The sequence below is a fragment of the Penicillium cosmopolitanum genome, assembly GCF_028827165.1.
Source record: "Penicillium cosmopolitanum strain IBT 29677 chromosome Unknown utg000001l:1.0-706529.0:1.0-706990.0, whole genome shotgun sequence".
NCBI classification, from domain to species: Eukaryota; Fungi; Ascomycota; class Eurotiomycetes; order Eurotiales; family Aspergillaceae; genus Penicillium; species Penicillium cosmopolitanum.
This window is the reverse complement of record NW_026622671.1, coordinates 464304-480486: the sequence shown is the minus strand read 5'-3', so window position 1 is coordinate 480486 and position 16183 is coordinate 464304. Positions and strand designations below refer to the sequence as shown.

Below are 16183 nucleotides of genomic sequence, written 5' to 3'. Positions count from 1 at the left end.
ATTAGATAATACGCGTTTTGATTTTGATAGAAAAGAGTTGTGTTAATTGCGTCAACAATCAAGGTCTAGCCGCTGTTTTTCAGGGTAATGCTTGGCCCCGGTCATTCATAATGACCAAGTAGCTCATTTGAATTGGTTGACCAGGGAGATTCAGGGATCAAATCGGCAAGTTTGTCTGTCGTAATCGCATTTCAATTGCCCAAACATCACATTTTTACTACTTTAAGTGCGCAGAAGGCAACTCCAACTAGCATCATATGCTCGGGACTACTCATTGCGTTTGCTCCATGCGAATTCCCTATCATTGAATTACTCCGGCTGGTATTCCAGCTCCGAAAGCCTCACACCATGATGCAAAAAGCCCTTGACGGTTTTTCGGATCTGGTCTCTATACCTGCCTGCCGCTGAAACTAGAGATAATTTAGTATACGATAGAATAGAGACAGGCTGCGGTTGGGTCACTCACCCATCACCAAGGTCCGGCCTTGCTCATCGCGAATGTTCGGTAGCCTCTCGATTTGGTCTCCCGATGCCTCGAGCGAGACTATTTTGTCATAATCGGGTACACCTTGGTAAAAGCAGGCTCTTTCATGTTTTCCTATTGGCGTCTTATCATGAGCAAGCCCTCTTTCGACGTAGATTGAAATGCTGAGAATCTGTATACGGATTTCCGTCAATGTTAAAGAAAGTTTTCAATTTGAAGCCGGTGACTTACATAGCCTTTATCTATAATATCGTCCTCCAGGAGGGGGTTGAGCAGGTCCTCGGCTGCGCTGACCATTTCTAATTTGTTAGTGCTGCTGCTGGCTGACTGGAAACGGAAGCGTCTTCTCACCAATTGATTCTATCTGCCATACCAAATGCACACGACGGACATGAAGTGTACAGGTATTATAACCATGTATCATCTTCTTCAGATACGGAATTGTTGCGGCGATCCCGAATCCACTCGCAACCAGTAGCACAGTTTCATACCCGTCAACAATCTCACTGGTACCGTGTGGTCCTGTGAACATGGCCAGGAATGGTACAGGACATCCAGGAGCGCTAGCGGCAAGACTGAGCAGGTCTGATGTCATGCCACTGCGTGGCTGCACAAACAACTCAATCGTGTCATGTCTTCCGCGCGACCACGATGTGACTATGAAAGGGTGCGTTTGAAGCCACGACCAAAGTCCAACTGACGGCATCCACAGGTTGATATACTGGCCCGCATCGATCTTGATAGATCGGGGCAGAACGATACGAATCTGGGCCGCTTTTCTGAGGTTAGGATGTGTAAGAGATCCTTCTGGAGTGAAAGATACAAAGGCCCGAGGAGCGCCGTGGCCCGAAAATAGCCCGTTCGTGTAACAGAAGTTGAAAATCTCCAGCAGAGTAGTCAGGGCCAGAATTACCAGCGGCACGTAAAGGTACAATCTTGGCAAGCGACTCTGATCTGGGAGATGTTGCCACGTGCCATACACAAAGAGAGCTGTCAGGGCTTGGTGGCTTCGGAGAAATACTTCATAACACCGTCGACGAAGCCAGGGGAGCGAGGTGAGGGCAAGTGTGGCCAAGGAAATTGACCCCTATCAGCGTTAGCCCTGAATTCATGACAGCGAGAAGGAAACTTACAACTAGGGTAGATATGCAGGTATATGTACCAGATTTTGTCTGCCAGGTGGGGCTTCCCTTTCTCGGGTGCCGCCGCTTTTATGAGGGCGCTCAGGCTCAGGCTCAGTGAGTAGATGTCAGCACGGGCTCAGGCTCAGTGATCGAAGCACCCTAGTCATGTGAGCCATGACTAAGGCGCACTGATCGCTCAGTGACCAATCAGGGCTGCTCAGAGATCACTGAGTCTTGCTCAGTGATTATTCAATACCTAATCACCCCTTGATGCTCCCCATCCAATCAGCGTTTGCTCCCCGTATGGCTCTAGCTATTCCAAAATCGGTATGGGCCTAACGGGCCATCTATTCTGTGACAACTAGCGCGGTGGTCCCTGCAAGCCGAATGTTCCCGTTTAGAAAAAAAAGCATTTCTGCCCACCGTATCAAAAATGAGGCTGTGTGAAATTCTTTTGTTCGCTTTATCTTTTTACGCTCGTGACGTGGCCAAAGCCAGTAATTTCTCTATCATGCCTGACGTCGGGGTTGGAGTCTGTCGGATATAAAGGTTGGCTTCGGTTCCCCTTCATCTTCCTGTGAAATGTACTTTTCACACCAACTTGTCTATGCCAAAAACCAATCACTTCGAAAAAGTCGACTATTAACCCCAAGCCGGACAGATATCTGAATATGGGCCAACAGGCCTTTCCTGCTAGGCGTGATAATGCAGCCAAAGAGAGGCGTCGTCTCCAACGGCAGAAGAATAGTTATCTTCCTGGTGCTTTCAAAGGGCAAGACGAGGTTCGAAACAAAGATAAGAAGCTTCCGGGGACTAGAGAATTACACAAAGAAGCTCTTGATCTTTGGCTTGAGTAGGTTGAAACTACCATAACTTGATTGAAGGAAGGGCTGACTTCTGCCTAGCTTTACATCTGACCCAGAGAACGGATATGAAGATTACAAAACATTTGAAGGCTGCGCCCCTCCAAGTCATGAAATGGTGAAGGGATTTATCCGCTGGTATATCGACTCTACTGTTGGCCGACTCGACATTAATAAAAAACCAACTGTGAGAACGAGTAAGGCGTGCGCAGAGAGGTTCTTCGGCGGTTTCAAAGATTTCACCAAAACCGAGGTCCCTGAACCAGATCGAAAAGAAATATATGGTGTAAGTTTCCGTTAGCATTCCAGACATATTTGGTCTGGCGCCGTTGACGATAAATTGCAGTGGATCAAAAATACATTGACCAAAGATGGAAAAGTCGTGAACAAAAGAAAACAGAAATACAATTTCAGAAAAGAGGATTTTCTGAAGGTTGTTGCTTCAATGTGGAAGGATGATCACAAAAGTTTCATCCCTGTGCTGATGAAACCTCAAATTCTATTTGCCCTTCAGTTATATCTCTTTACGGGGGCAAGAGTTGGGTCCTTCATGCCTTCGCATAGGAACAAACATGAAAGAGGTCTCCGATATGAAGTGCGTACGCCATATCTCGAAAGGCTGTTTAAATTCTAACCTATAGTGCCAGCATATTGATTTGGTACTATTTCCATCACCTACCGCACAATGGGAAATTGGATGGAGAGTCAATCAGATTTGGTTAAAGAACAATCGGGACCCAGAATACACAATGTATAACGTGAATATCACTTTTGGCTCTTTCAGAAAGCTAATTAATCCTCAGTTTTGGAATTGGCATTCGTGATAGTAAGCGAGCACCATTTGCGTCTGGCGACCTTCTTCTTGGACTTGCGCTGGGACATGGCGCTCTTTTCGCAATCGAAAGCCGGTCAGACTTGGCAAACTTTGATCTTTCCAATGGAGAAATACCATTAAGATGGAAAGAGAGCTACTTGAAGAAGCCCATTTTTCGAAATGTGACGGCTCGCGGGCCACAAGATACCCCTCTCACAAACAAAGACTTCTACAGTTATCTTCACATGTTCTTCGATACGGCTGGATACAGTGAGCACCCAACCATACATTGTATCAGACGAGATCTAGCCCAAGAAGTTGAAAGTAAGTTGTGGAGACGTCAACCCTCCTGAACGGAGTCATAATTACTGATGACTTAACGCAGAACGGTACGGATCGGCGCCAGTTTCTCAAATTCTAGCACAACGAGACCCAAAAACGTTTCCAGAACACTACCAAGCCCATTGTTCCTCCGTGGATACAGTCTCAGCTGTGCTCGATGAGAAGAAAGTAACAAAACACATAGAGTTCTTCCAGGGATATGGCCAGTTTTGTCAGGCAGGACTTCCTCTTGAATTACCTGCTCACATAAAGGAGAGTGTTCTGATGCTACCTGAAATGGTAGAGATGAGTAGAAATATCGAAGTTGCTAAAACATGCAATGCTCAAGAAGCTGTTCGAGTCACGAAGCAGAAATATAAAGCAGCACTTGCTCGACAGCATCGAGCTAAGCTGAAGGAATACCAAGCTTCGTGGGTACAAACGAAGCGAGATGAAAAAATCTTAAATCGCGGAAAGGGGGAGCCGGCACAAGAAATGAAAAACACTTGCACACGTGCACAATACTTGATCATGCCAGAGCTCGCACGAATTGCAGCATCCATGTCCTGTACAGACGAGCTGACCTTTGAAAAGAAACTTTCCTTTGTGGAAGACCTCCGCATTCTTTGCTCTCGAAAAGAAGATGTGATCTATCTTCCCAATGAAGAGCCAATCGAGGGTCTTTGTCCAGCAAAGGACTGCCAGATAGAGATTCAAAAGTGAGTCGCTATGACCCAATATGTAAACTGATTCTGATACAAGCCTCCACAGCCTTGCGAAAGGTAAGAGAAGCGCCCACATTCATGATTGCGTTCGACGTGAGACAGGACTCTTGCATCAAGTCCCTGAATCATCGCTGCGCTATTGCTATGAGTGTATGAAGTGGTTTCTATTGCAAGATTGGCAGGTGCATTGTACTACACATCTCCAGTCATGGGAGGACCAGCACTGCGAAGTTGTCAAGTACCGCCACACAGTGATTCGCCCCGCCTACTGCCCTTTCTGTTTGGGGAATTGTCAAAAGCCAGCCGAGGAGCGTTTACAGTATTGGACACGTAGCGGTAATTTACGAGAGCATATCGAAAGTCAACATATGCAGGAGATCTCGTGGCCGCCAAAGGCGTCAATTTGCGGATGCTCCCAAACATTTGAGAATCAGCGCGAACTCAGGCATCACCTGCATGACGTGCACGGGCTCAATAAAACCATTTGGAGAAATCCAAAACCACCGAGGAAGAGAAAAGCAACCGACGGCAATTTTGCTGTGAAACCCGGAGAGAAAGGTGCAAAGAAGCTGCGGTTTTATCACTGTCCACCCCAGTGCCAAGGAGACGAGTCCCTGATTTCAAACAAAATATTCGTTCCGATTCCGGCCGCCACGTGCTTTATCATAGAGTCGCCCCAAGAGACTTATTGCTCGAGCAGTAGCGAAAGCTACTCATCAGGTGCCAGATGCAACTCCGTGGAAACTCATTTATCCACCGAAAATTCTCAATCTAGCTCACTCCCGACAACCCCCGGATTTGACGTTATTGACCCGAGAATTCTTGAGCCTCTGAATATCGACAAAGATATCGAGCACCAAGGCGGGGATGAAACCGTTAAGCTAGACTCACTGACAGGCTGCTTGGATGAGTTCGATAGGACAAAGCCTTCATTCAATTACATCACAAAATCGGTCCTTCCTGCTCCAACCACTGAACAGGCTGCAATCGGCATTGGTCATGAAATGGATGGGGATATCAACGCCGTGGGAGAAAAATGCACTGAGTTCATGTCTTTTACTCACTACCCTGCTAGAGTGGAAGATTATGGTAGGAATGATGTGTTCACTGAGGCAGAGAAGGATTCTGAAAATGAGATGGATGTGAAAACCACTCCTGCACGAATTAAATCCACGAGCCCAACATATGGCCGCGATGGCAAGTATCTCAAAAAAGATGAATATAGCAAACACGAACAAAAGCTGTTACCATCCGCGGCAAGGCCAAATTTGAATGACTTGCGCCAGAAGCTCAATGCAAGGGATAGAAGGAAGTTGCTCGCACTCAAGAGCGAGAAGAAGACTCTCAGACAGATTGCACCTCAGTTCCCTCATCTCGACACAGGTTTCCTGAGACAGGCTTGGGGAGAGTTGAAGCCTTTCGAGAGATGCACGAGATCACGAGTCTCAAGAAATAGGTAGATAGCTGACTACATATATACACCTTTTGAACATATCATTCTCTTGGTTTGCGCCGCTTCGCCAGTAATAGCTATAAGTATTGGGCATGGGACAAGCCACATTGTGGTGTTTATACAATTGAGATACTTTGTCATCGTGAATTGATGTATTCGTAATATTATAACTGATATTATGGCTCTTGTATACCGGCTTCTTTTGGAAAGAGAGCATGACCCTTGACTCCCACATAGATAATATGCTATGCAAGAAATGGAAATGAGGGTACCTCATGAAGGCAAGCATCTGTTGAGGCGTGTTTGCAGCATTTTGTAGGGAAAGGTTAATCCCGGCCCCTCTTCATTACGACGTATTTAATGAGTATTGGGCTTACCGTTTCTTGACAGCTGTTGCACAGCCACATCCCTTTAGCTCCGAGCCTCCAAATTTTGTTGTGTAATGTACTGTAATACATACGTTTTTCTTATACGATACACCCGCACCGAAAGGCATGTAGCTATCTTGTCAAGACTCAAAGACGAAGGCCTAACTTTTGTAATAAATAACCTGTAAATTTTTCACCTGTAAATTTACGAACAAAACTTCTGTATCTGCAAGCTCTAGCCTGACAGTCATGAAATATGCCCGGAAATATCGTTCTCTGTATTTTGAGCAGTATTGAAACTCAAAAATCTTGAACGTAAAAATCTTGAACGTGACCAATTTTAAACTTCAATTTTTTTACTATGTGAACCGAATATGCAACGGGCCCTCCTATTTAGTCTGTAAACGAATGAAAGGATAAAATTCAAACATCGAAAGTAATTGTGATGCTCGGGCGTCGAAAGTCGCCTTGGAATTATCAGGTAGTTGTGCTACGAGACGTTTATGAACGTCTTCTTGATTCTCACGAATGATATCAAATTATTCTTGTCATAACGTCGTAAGCCATTCTAAATTGTTCAGTCTGTTTGACAGTCAGGCAACTGAGCAATTTAGGATGCCACCTATAATAAAGACGGTTGTCACCCTCCTGCCGCTGAGGGCTATGGTCAAGCCACTCTACAGCCACTTTTTGATAGAATGACAACTTCAGATTCCAATAACTCTGTCAGCCATGATTGGAGCTATTCGCTCTGGGCATGCTGTGACCCAGCAAAAATTTGTAAGTGGCCAGTTATCATCATTGAGAACATCGGCTCAAAATTTCCCAATAGGCTGTTGTGCATGTCTCTTTCCGTGCTGTGTTTTTGGCAAAACAACCTCGCGATTCAAGGGAAAGCAGAAAGAAAGCTATTGCAATTCTGATGTAACATCAAGAAATGTAACCCCCCTCAATGCCAGAAGTGTTACTGATACAATACCCCTAGTGTTGCTTATTTTTAATACTTGGGACTTGCGCGATACACTGGTTACCACTTATGCTGCAACGAAGCAAAATCAAGAAGCACTTTCATATCAAAGGCTCAGCCTGTGGAGACTGTGTGGCCTCTGCCTGCTGTACATGCTGTGTTTTGGTGCAAAATGATAAACAGTCTCGAATCCAGAGTACTACTTCTGCAGAATACACTTCGCCAACCGGGATGTCATACTAAAAATTTTGGAAATCAGCCAATATTTTGCTTTGTGCTCCATCCATTATCCAGTCTTATTGACGTCCGTTTCAAGGCCAAATCATGAAAGTGCGTGCTGGTCAAGACGAACGCGAGAATGGCTGTGTCCTATTGAAAGGGTTTCACGTCCTTGAACCAATGCTTTTGGCTAGTATAAACGTGTTAGCTAAGCCAAAACATCAATAAGGCAAATCTAAACTTCGCACAATTAAACTCTCTGAGACGATTTTCTTGTTTTAGTTTCACTCGAATCATAAATGCACTGTCTGTCTCCAAGTGCAGAGAATGGCATTGGCACCGCAGGGATTCCAAAGAGAGTCATAAACCGATAAATCCCTTTTTTCATAGTACACTTTCACTTAATTAGATTTTGAAAATCTCTAGCCAGAACTCATTGCGGGCCCGATTTACTTCGATATCTCACCATAGAAGATACTGTCAACATTGAAACATTGGAATCCTCTCTTTGACTTGAAAACTCAGCCATACCCAGTCCTTGCGCCCAATATCTGGGTTGAATTCAAGTATGAATGATGGCCTACCGGGGCAGACCATAGAGTCCAATGAAGATCCCATGAAAAAGGACAGAAAGATCATTCACGGCTCTTTAAAAGACCTTGGCCTACCCCAGATTGCCGGGGAAAAGAAGATCACTTCCGGGTTGATCGTACGGACTGAATCGCCATGGGAAACCTACCGAGAATTGACAAAGAACGAGCTTGCCGGGCCTGTGATTATTGCCTCTCGTCGCTCAAGTTCACACAAAAGGGTAGCTATTCGACAAATTTCCAATAATAGAACTAACGAATTGATTTTCCTTTTTCGACTTTATCAGCACCCCAGCCTTCTATCACCTCGGGAAATCTACCTGGCCGGAAACTTGACATATGGACTATTTGAAATAGCGCCAGTTTCTCTTGAGCAGCTCGTGAAACAGCCTGGTCTTTTTCCAACTGAGGCGGAGCTTGCTTCAATAATGTCCCAGGTACCGCGCCTCAAAGCCAACACTGACCCCTTTAAGCATTACAGCTAATCAAGCAAGCTACTGGCTGGCATTGGTTTTCTGAGCAATCTAGGTTTTACACACCAATTTCTGACATGTCGTGAGATCCTACTCTGTATGGATGGGGCTTTGAAAATTGGTGGGACCCAAGAAGTTAGCGCAGCGCTTGAGGCTTGTCTAACTCTGATCCAGGTTGTTTAGAGTTTTGCATGGAATATCCACAAGATCAAGCAGAAACCCAATACCTGAGAGCAATACCTTATATCATGATGGGGCTTATGCAAAAGTGCCTGCAAAGTAGCGCCTTGACAGCGATCGATATTCCTGCTCGCTGGCCGACGGATTCAGCTGCCGTCAAATTTTTCCAAGCCTCCTTATCGGCAAAGACTATCGGTTTTCTTCAGGCGGTAAGCTATTTGTTTCCACAGAGCTCTGGTCGTTTTCTCAAGTTAGAACTGCATGAATTCTGAAGCTTCTGTAGCAGTCACTCATTGCCGAGCGCATCCCAAGCACTAGGGACCTCGTCTATCTCGTTCGAGAACTGTGTTCATTTTCACCCACTTCTTGTGTATGAATGGGTTGAAACTGATTTTCATTTTTGGTTCAGGGTGAAGGAGTAAACGGGCACCCCAGAATTTTTACTTCTTAGGGCATACCTGAGCCGACAGTTCGTATATCAAGAAATCCACAACTTTCCTAAGGCCTCTCATTCTGAATTGAACCTGCTACCCGCTAGAGATTGATTCGACTTTGCATAATACAATGTACATTTCGCCGTAAAGAGCAAACCCGGGAAGCACTGAGATCATTTATCTGTACCGCCAAATAGCGAATAAGATTTTATATAATCACGTGACCCCTGTTAGTTATAGATGTTTTACGCTGACACACTGTCACTTATTCAGCGCGTACCCCGCTCGCCCACCTGGGTTCCAAAATTTGTTATATTATCATTATAATCATGGCGGGTACAATATCCTTTCAGAATCCCAATTTTGGAGTGCAAACGGGGATTAATCATGGCACAATTAATGCTCAGTTCGATCTCTGTGCAGGTAATTTATGAGACCTTTAGAGTCAGTGGAACTTACGCTGACCACATTTAGACCCCTTGGATAGGCTTCCAATTGCGTATGGGGCCGAGTTTGACTCTTACATGGATCAGCATGAAGACGAATGTCTTCCGGGTACTCGGACCAAACTTCTTAACGAGATTGCAGAATGGGCGGTGTCACCGCAAGGAAAGTGTATTTTCTGGTTAAATGGGATGGCAGGGACCGGGAAATCGACAATCTCGCGCACTGTTGCTAAACGCTTTCAACAAGAGAAGGTACTAGGAGCAAGCTTCTTCTTTAAGAGGGGCGAGGGGGATAGAGGAAATCCGATAAGACTTTTTCCGACAATCACAAGACAGCTAGCAAAGAGGATTCCCCAATTGGTCCCGAGTATTCAAAAAGCAATCCACGACCACGTTGACGTCGGAAACAAAGGGCTAAAGGAGCAGTTTGATACAATACTCCTTCAACCTCTACTGGAATTGGATTCATCCATTCACCCAATCCCAAATGTGGTCATAGTCATTGACGCACTAGACGAATGTGACGTGGAGAGTGATATACGTCTTATACTCCAATTACTACCGCAGCTACAAAGTTCAGAGACTATGCGTCTGCGAGTTTTTTTGACCAGCAGACCAGAACTACCTATTCGTCTGGGATTCAAAAAGCTTGCACACCAATATCATGAAGACTTGATTCTCCATGAAATTCCTAAAGAGGCTATCGAGCATGATTTATCATTATTTTTGAATCATCGAATTAAAGAGATTAGAGCAGAGCGAGAGCCTCCCCTGCCTATCAACTGGCCTGGGGCTGCAAATGTCCGGAAATTAGTAGCACTGTCTGTTCCGTTGTTCATCTTCGCCGCTACGATATGCCGCATATTCGAAGACCCTGATTGGGACCCAGTGGACAGTCTTCCAGAAATCCTGACATCACAAAGGGATGAATCTAAACTGGATGGAACTTATCTTCCTGTGCTTAATCGGCTTCTTTACAGACAAACCGAAAGCAAGAAAAAGAAGTTGGTCCAAGAATTTCATCAAGTGGTCGGTGCAATCGTGACATTAGAGAGCCCACTTTCAATTATCTCACTGTCAAGACTCATCGGCGTCTCGGAGAGGTTTGTTCACCTCAGACTCAACCCACTACACTCAGTTCTGAGTATACCAAAAGACAAGACCTTACCGGTACAACTCTTTCACCTATCATTTCGAGACTTTCTTCTTGATCCGGAAACGCGTGAGAAGACTCCTCTTTGGATAGATGAGAAGGGAACGCACTATATGTTGGCCACTCAATGCCTCCTTGTGTGTCGGGGCTTAAGAAAGAATATATGTGGGCTAACAAGTGATGGAACACAACGTGTGGAGATTAATCAGCAGGCTATTAATGACTGTTTCGCTCCAGAATTGCAATATGCCTGTCGTTATTGGGCACACCACCTGGTACGGAGCAATAACCGCCATATTTTGATGCGTGAAGCAATGTTGTTCCTTCAGGTGCATTTTTTGCACTGGATGGAAGCAATGAGCATCCTAGGCCGCATCTCTGATGTTGTAGGGATCATCAATCTTTTGCACACAGTCACACAGGTAAGCCCGATTATGAATACTACATAGTGTTTAGCCTAACGGATTTAGGGCGAGAAGAACTCTTCACTATCTGAGTTTCTGCATGACGCAAATCGCTTTATCCTCAAGAACAGCCAGATAGCCGATCATGCGCCGCTTCAACTTTACTGCTCAGGGCTCATATTTGCACCCCAAAAAACGATAGTCCGTAGACAGTTTCAAAAAGAACTGCCTGACTGGATACGTCAGTTGCCAGAGGTTGAGGAAATCTGGAGTGCGGAACTGCAGACTCTCGAGGGTCATTCGCTTTCGGTTGAGTCGGTGGCATTTTCACCTGACGGCCGGCTGCTGGCATCTGGCTCCGGCGATGAGACAGTAAAGCTCTGGGACACGGTGACAGGCTCCCTACAACAGTCTCTCGAGGGTTATTCGCTTTCAGTTCGGTCGGTGGCATTCTCGCCTGACGGCCGGCTGCTGGCGTTCAGCTCTGACGATGCGACAGTAAGGCTCTGGGACAAGGCTACGGGCACCTTCGAACAGGCTCTCCAGGGTCATTCGAATTCAATTCAATCAGTGGCATTTTCACCCAATAGCCGGCTACTAGTGTCCGGCTCCAGCGATCGCACTGTTCGGCTCTGGGACACAGTAACAGGCGCCTTACAACAGACCCTCAAGGGCCATTCGAATTCAGTTCAGTCAGTAGCATTCTCACCTGACGGTTGGTTGCTGGCGTCCGGCTCCCATGATCGTACTGTACGGCTCTGGGACACAGCGACAGGTACCTTGAAACAGACTCTCAGGGGCCATTCAAATTCAGTTCAGTCGGTCGCATTCTCACCCGACAACCGGCTGCTGGCGTCTGGCTCTGACGATGAGACGATAAGGCTCTGGGATGTAGCAACAGACGCCTTAAAACATACTCTCAGGGGCCATTCGAATTCAATTCAGTCTGTGGTATTCTCCCCCGGCGGCCGGCTGCTGGCCTCCGGCTCTCGAGATAAGACGATAAGGCTCTGGGACATAGCAGCAGGTACCTTACAACAGACCCTCAAGGGTCATGCAGATTCAGTTCAGTCAGTAGTATTTTCGCCCAACGGCCGGTTACTGGTGTCCGGTTCCTGCGATGAGACTGTTCGGCTCTGGGATACAGCAATAAACGCCGTACAACAGACCGTCAAGGGTCATTCGAGTTCAGTTCAGTCAATGGCATTCTCGCCCGATAGCCGGCTGCTAGCGTCCGGCTCCAGTGACCACACTGTTCGGCTCTGGGACGCAGTGACAGGCGCCTTACAACAGACCCTCTGGGGCCATTCGAATTTAGTTCAGTTGGTGGCGTTCTCGCCCGACAGCCGGCTGCTGGCGTCTGGCTCTGACGATGAGACGATAAGGCTTTGGGACACGGCTACAGGCACCTTAGAACATATTCTCAGGGGCCATTCGAATTCAGTTCAGTCGGTGGTATTCTCCCCCGGTGGCCGGCTGCTGGCCTCCGGCTCCAGCGATCGCACTATCCGGCTCTGGGATACAGTGACAGGTACCTTACAGCAGACCCTCAGGGGCCATTCGAATTCAGTTCAGTCAGTGGCATTCTCGCCTGACGGCCGGCTGTTGGCGTCCGGCTCTAGCGATCGCACTGTCCGGCTCTGGAACAACGTGGCAGCCCTAAAAAAGAACCTAAGACATCATTGGAATTTAGTTCAGTCAGTGGCATTCTCGCCTGACGGCCGGCTGTTGGCGTCCGGCTCCAGTGATCGTACTGTCCGGCTCTGGGATACAGTGACAGGTGCCTTACAGCAGACCCTCAGGGGCCATTCGAATTCAGTTCAGTCAGTGGCATTCTCGCCTGACGGCCGGCTGTTGGCGTCCGGCTCCAGTGATCGTACTGTCCGGCTCTGGGATACAGTGACAGGTGCCTTACAACAGACCCTCAAGGGCCATTTGAGTTTAGTTCAGTCAGTAGCATTCTCACCTGACGGTTGGTTGCTGGCGTCCGGCTCCCACGATTTCACTGTCCGGCTCTGGGACACAGTGACAGGTACCTTGAAACAGACTCTCAGGGGCCATTTGAATTCAGTTCAGTCGGTCGCATTCTCACCCGACAGCCAGCTTCTGGCGTCTGGCTCTAACGATGAGACGATAGGGCTCTGGGATATAGCAACAGACGCCTTAAAACAGACTCTTAGGGGCCATTTGAATTCAGTTCAGTCGGTGGTATTCTCACCTGATGGCTGGCTTTTAGCATCCGGCTCCAGCGATCATACTGTTCGGCTCTGGGATACAGTGACAGGTACCTTACGTCAGACCCTCACGGACCATTCAAATTCAGTTCAGTCGGTGGCATTCTCACCTGACAGCCGGTTACTGGTTTCCGGCTCCCGCGATGAGACAGTTCGGCTCTGGGATACAGCGACAGGTAACTTACAAGAAACCCTCAAGAGCCATTCGTATTCAGTTCAGTCAGTGGCATTCTCGTCCGATAGCCGGTTACTTATATCTGGTTCCCACGATGATAATGTTCAGCTCTGGGACACAGCGATAGGTACCTTCCAAGAGACCCTCGAGGGCCATTCACTTCCAGTTCAGTCGGTGATATTCTCGTCCAATGGCCGGTTACTGGTATCCGGTTCCCGCGATGACACTGTTCGGCTCTGGGACACAGTGACAGGCGCCTTACAACAGACCCTCGAGGGCCATTCACTTCCAGTTCAGTCGGTGGCATTCTCGCCCAACGGCCGGTTACTGGTATCCGGTTCCCGCGATAACACTGTCCGGCTCTGGGACACAGTGACAGGCGCCCTACAACACACCTTCAGTATCGGCGGGGTGGTCACTAATCTCGAATTCTCTCATGATGGTTCGTATCTCAGCACCAACCTATGTTCCCTCGATATCCGGTTCAGGCCTAGCTATCATACCTCCAATCTATCTCCGGCAAAGCTGGGGCTATTTGTACAGCAGGAACAGTGGATAGTCTTGAACGGGGAACCAGTTCTATGGCTTCCCCTCTAGGGCTCGGCCTTCTTGTTCGGCGATTAAAGGTAATACGCTGGCCCTAGGACACTCATCAGGTCAAATTTCCTTCATAGGATTCAAGTGTCGCAAGCCTCAATGAACTTTGATTTCTCCTCCTTCTATTTTCCAATCTCTTCTAGAAGGAGGACCTGGTAGATGCGATGTGAGTCTCAAAGTGCACCGCTCATGAAGTTTGGAACAATGTCAGTGGAATACCAAAAGAATAATTTTATTGGGTTGCCCCACGTGAATTCATACCGACATCACTCAGGGTTTTTTCCCTCCTACAACTGCCTCATGTGAGAGCCGGTTGATTGCCTCTGTAGCCAGCTCGTCATCCCCCATGCAGTCAAGTCTCGATTTGTCCCTCCCACCTTCCCTCTGTATATAGAAACCACTACAGTATAGACACATTCCCTCCGCACGGTTGCTGGGATAATCATGAGGCTGAGATCACGTGCATACACATATACCTGACTTCTCAGTCTACATGTATCTTAGACATAACATGCAACACAACACAATCAACCCCCCTCAATAATATGAGCACTGAAGCATCACTTAATATCTTAACACTCACCTACTCGCTATGCAAATTTTTCAACAACACAAACTTGATTATACTAACGATTCTCTCGAATTGGTTTTTTCAACGTCGCCTTTCAACGTCTTCTTCCAACGACTTCATCCAGCCGCTCCTCCTCGGAGTTCTTAAAATTAAATCGTCCAGCGGTTGTTATATTTATTAAACAATTCTATAAAGCAAAACCTACCAACAAACCCCTCCGTTGATACTTTCAACGACCACCTAATAATATTTCTTCAACGACCCCTTCAACGATCCCGTCCAGTTAGTTTCAACGACTTCTAAATTGAATGCTCCGATATCAATTTAATTATTCCTTCAACGCATCTTAGATTTAATAATTTCGATGACTACCTAAAATTCTTTCCCTCAGTGGCCCCAAAAAAAATCTTCTCAACGACAATTTAGAATTTATTACCTCAGCGACTCCTTTTAATCGAGTATTTTCAACGAGATTCTCCAACGGTTCCTTAAAGTGATACCTTTCAAAGACACCCTCCAACTTAACCTTCCAACAGCTCCGCAGAATGGATTTTCAACGATTCCCAATTCATTTTCCAAATGACCCCCGCAACAACTTCCTTGGCCGTTTCCCCTCTTGCCCTTGAACGACTTTCGCATTTCTTTCCTCTGGCGACTTCCAGCGATAGCCTTCAAAGATCGCAAATGCCGAGAAAATTTAGAGCTTCACTGCCGTCCCAAGTTCTACTCCCTACGCAAATCGTCCCGCAGAAGGCTTGCTATTGCCGGCTGCATTTCCTGGAATCATTGCCAAAACCAGCACCAAGAAACGCGCTCTCAACTGAAACAGGAATGTCGAGTAGCATTGGCGGCCCACATTTGTAGGTGGTCGCCGATTCATACTCGCTCCGTCCGAAGGAATGCTAAACGCCTCAAATGACCGCCTCCATAGACACCACTTCTCCTAGGAACTGCTCGGATTTAACTTGCTGTCCATCGTTGGGGAAACGAACCGAGTAATACCAGTACCGATGATGATAACAAGGCAACATAATGCTTCGTAATATATAATTAACTTATTTGCCTCTTTTGTCGTCAATTACTTATTGTTTCCGGCCCAATGCATCCGTTCATTCTACGAGCATACGTTGATTGCCAGACCCACGTTACATAGCCGTACAGTATTCTTACAAAACGGTACAATGCACCGCCACAGACACGTGCTTCAAGTGCCAATGTAAATAACAAGCTGTATGTAATATATTGTCAGGTGTCTGTCTGGCATCGTCTTACTGATCTCTGAACCAACCCACAGTCCATATCGCAAGTCGTTTGCCAAGTGTGGAAAATAGACGCCCTGACATTCTCATTCCCTCAAATAATAACTGGCTCAGGAAAAGCTGCATTTTTCACCCAAGAAGTGGCATGTGTTCAGCGATTGAGGCGAAAGGCAAGTGGGTATACTGCATGCACTCTATCATAATCCGCCACTAGTGGTTAGGAATCTAGAGACAAGTGGACATTACTACGACTTCCTCGCCCCTGCCCCCTCTCTTGACTGATATCTAGTATATTGACTAACCCCCATCCCGGTGACATGAAATGCCCC

General features: G+C 46.7%; 2 protein-coding genes across 2 annotated transcripts; both read left to right on the top strand.

Moving 5' to 3' along the window:
- Positions 1-2279: 2279 nt before the first annotated feature.
- On the top strand, positions 2280-5791 carry N7509_000111 (uncharacterized protein; the record flags this gene model as incomplete). Its single annotated transcript, XM_056624758.1, is given in 7 exon segments — positions 2280-2461; positions 2514-2757; positions 2773-3066; positions 3113-3222; positions 3275-3609; positions 3671-4325; positions 4378-5791. The coding sequence occupies 7 exon segments, from the start codon at positions 2280-2282 to the stop codon at positions 5789-5791; spliced, it is 3234 nt and encodes a 1077-aa protein (XP_056494859.1).
- A 3748-nt stretch (positions 5792-9539) lies between these two features.
- Positions 9540-14024, top strand: N7509_000110 (uncharacterized protein; the record flags this gene model as incomplete). The annotated part of the gene is made up of 2 exons (XM_056624757.1): positions 9540-11036; positions 11085-14024. The coding sequence occupies 2 exons, from the start codon at positions 9540-9542 to the stop codon at positions 14022-14024; spliced, it is 4437 nt and encodes a 1478-aa protein (XP_056494858.1).
- Positions 14025-16183: the final 2159 nt, after the last annotated feature.